This window comes from Papilio polytes, unplaced genomic scaffold, assembly GCF_000836215.1.
Source record: "Papilio polytes unplaced genomic scaffold, Ppol_1.0 DF822562.1, whole genome shotgun sequence".
Taxonomy (NCBI): Eukaryota; Metazoa; Arthropoda; class Insecta; order Lepidoptera; family Papilionidae; genus Papilio; species Papilio polytes.
This window is the reverse complement of record NW_013526642.1, coordinates 1-804: the sequence shown is the minus strand read 5'-3', so window position 1 is coordinate 804 and position 804 is coordinate 1. Positions and strand designations below refer to the sequence as shown.

Genomic DNA, 804 nt, shown 5'->3' with positions numbered 1-804 from the left:
TGCTTCGCCACCTTCCGAGAAAGGTAACCCCTTCACTTTTTCATCTCAACTATTTGCTTGGATTAACATAATGCCACATCTTTATTGCATTTTAAAATTATTCACACGTTTATTACGAAAAAAATAATTAAACAATGTGTTTCTTTTTTATTGTAATGGTTACCATCTTCATGATGTCTGAAAACTCGAAGAATAAAAGTTATTTCTTTATTTCAGACTGGCGTCAATGGGACGTGAAGACATATCAGACAATTTAATTAGCGCTTCCATCTTCCTGCGGTTCCTTTGTCCGGCCATACTTTCCCCCAGCCTTTTTGGAATAACTCATGGTATGTAAGGCAAATTAATCTAGTGTAAATAATAATTAAAAACAGTTAATACAACTTTTTTATTTGTTCCCTCAATTTAGCAATAATATATTTGACTTTTTAGAATACCCGAACGAGCGCGCGGCGCGTAACTTGACGCTGGTGGCGAAGACTCTGCAGACGCTGGCCAACTTCACGCGCTTCCAGGGCAAGGAGGCCTTCATGGAGTTCCTCAACGACTTCCTCGAGCAGGAGGCGCCCAACATGAAGGCCTTCCTGAGAGCTATCTCTGTAAGATTCATTCTTATTTCTCCCATTTTTCCTTAATAGCTGACATTTGATTTTAAATATATACTATACTAATATTATGAAGAGGAAAGATATGTATTTTATAACTTAAAAACTACGTATTGTGATTAACATAGGTTTTATTTTTTTTTTCGCTTCACGCGGTCGAAATCGCGAGTAACAACTAGTAATATGTATTAACCTGTTA

The 804-nt window shown here is 36.7% G+C and overlaps 1 protein-coding gene across 1 annotated transcript; it reads left to right on the top strand.

Moving 5' to 3' along the window:
* Positions 1 to 6: 6 nt before the first annotated feature.
* On the top strand, positions 7 to 635 carry LOC106106016 (probable Ras GTPase-activating protein). Its single transcript, XM_013286540.1, has 3 exons — positions 7 to 23; positions 217 to 329; positions 433 to 635. The coding sequence occupies exons 2-3, from the start codon at positions 227 to 229 to the stop codon at positions 633 to 635; spliced, it is 306 nt and encodes a 101-aa protein (XP_013141994.1). The 5' UTR covers positions 7 to 23; positions 217 to 226.
* Positions 636 to 804: the final 169 nt, after the last annotated feature.

What these genes read in the sequence shown, in the direction of transcription:
- LOC106106016 (XM_013286540.1), top strand. Translation starts at nt 227, where the DNA reads ATGGGACGTGAAGACATATCAGACAATTTAATTAGCGCTTCCATCTTC. An exon ending in CCTTTTTGGAATAACTCATG is followed by an intron (nt 330 to 432) that starts GTATGTAAGGCA and finishes TTGACTTTTTAG; the next exon opens with AATACCCGAACGAGCGCGCG.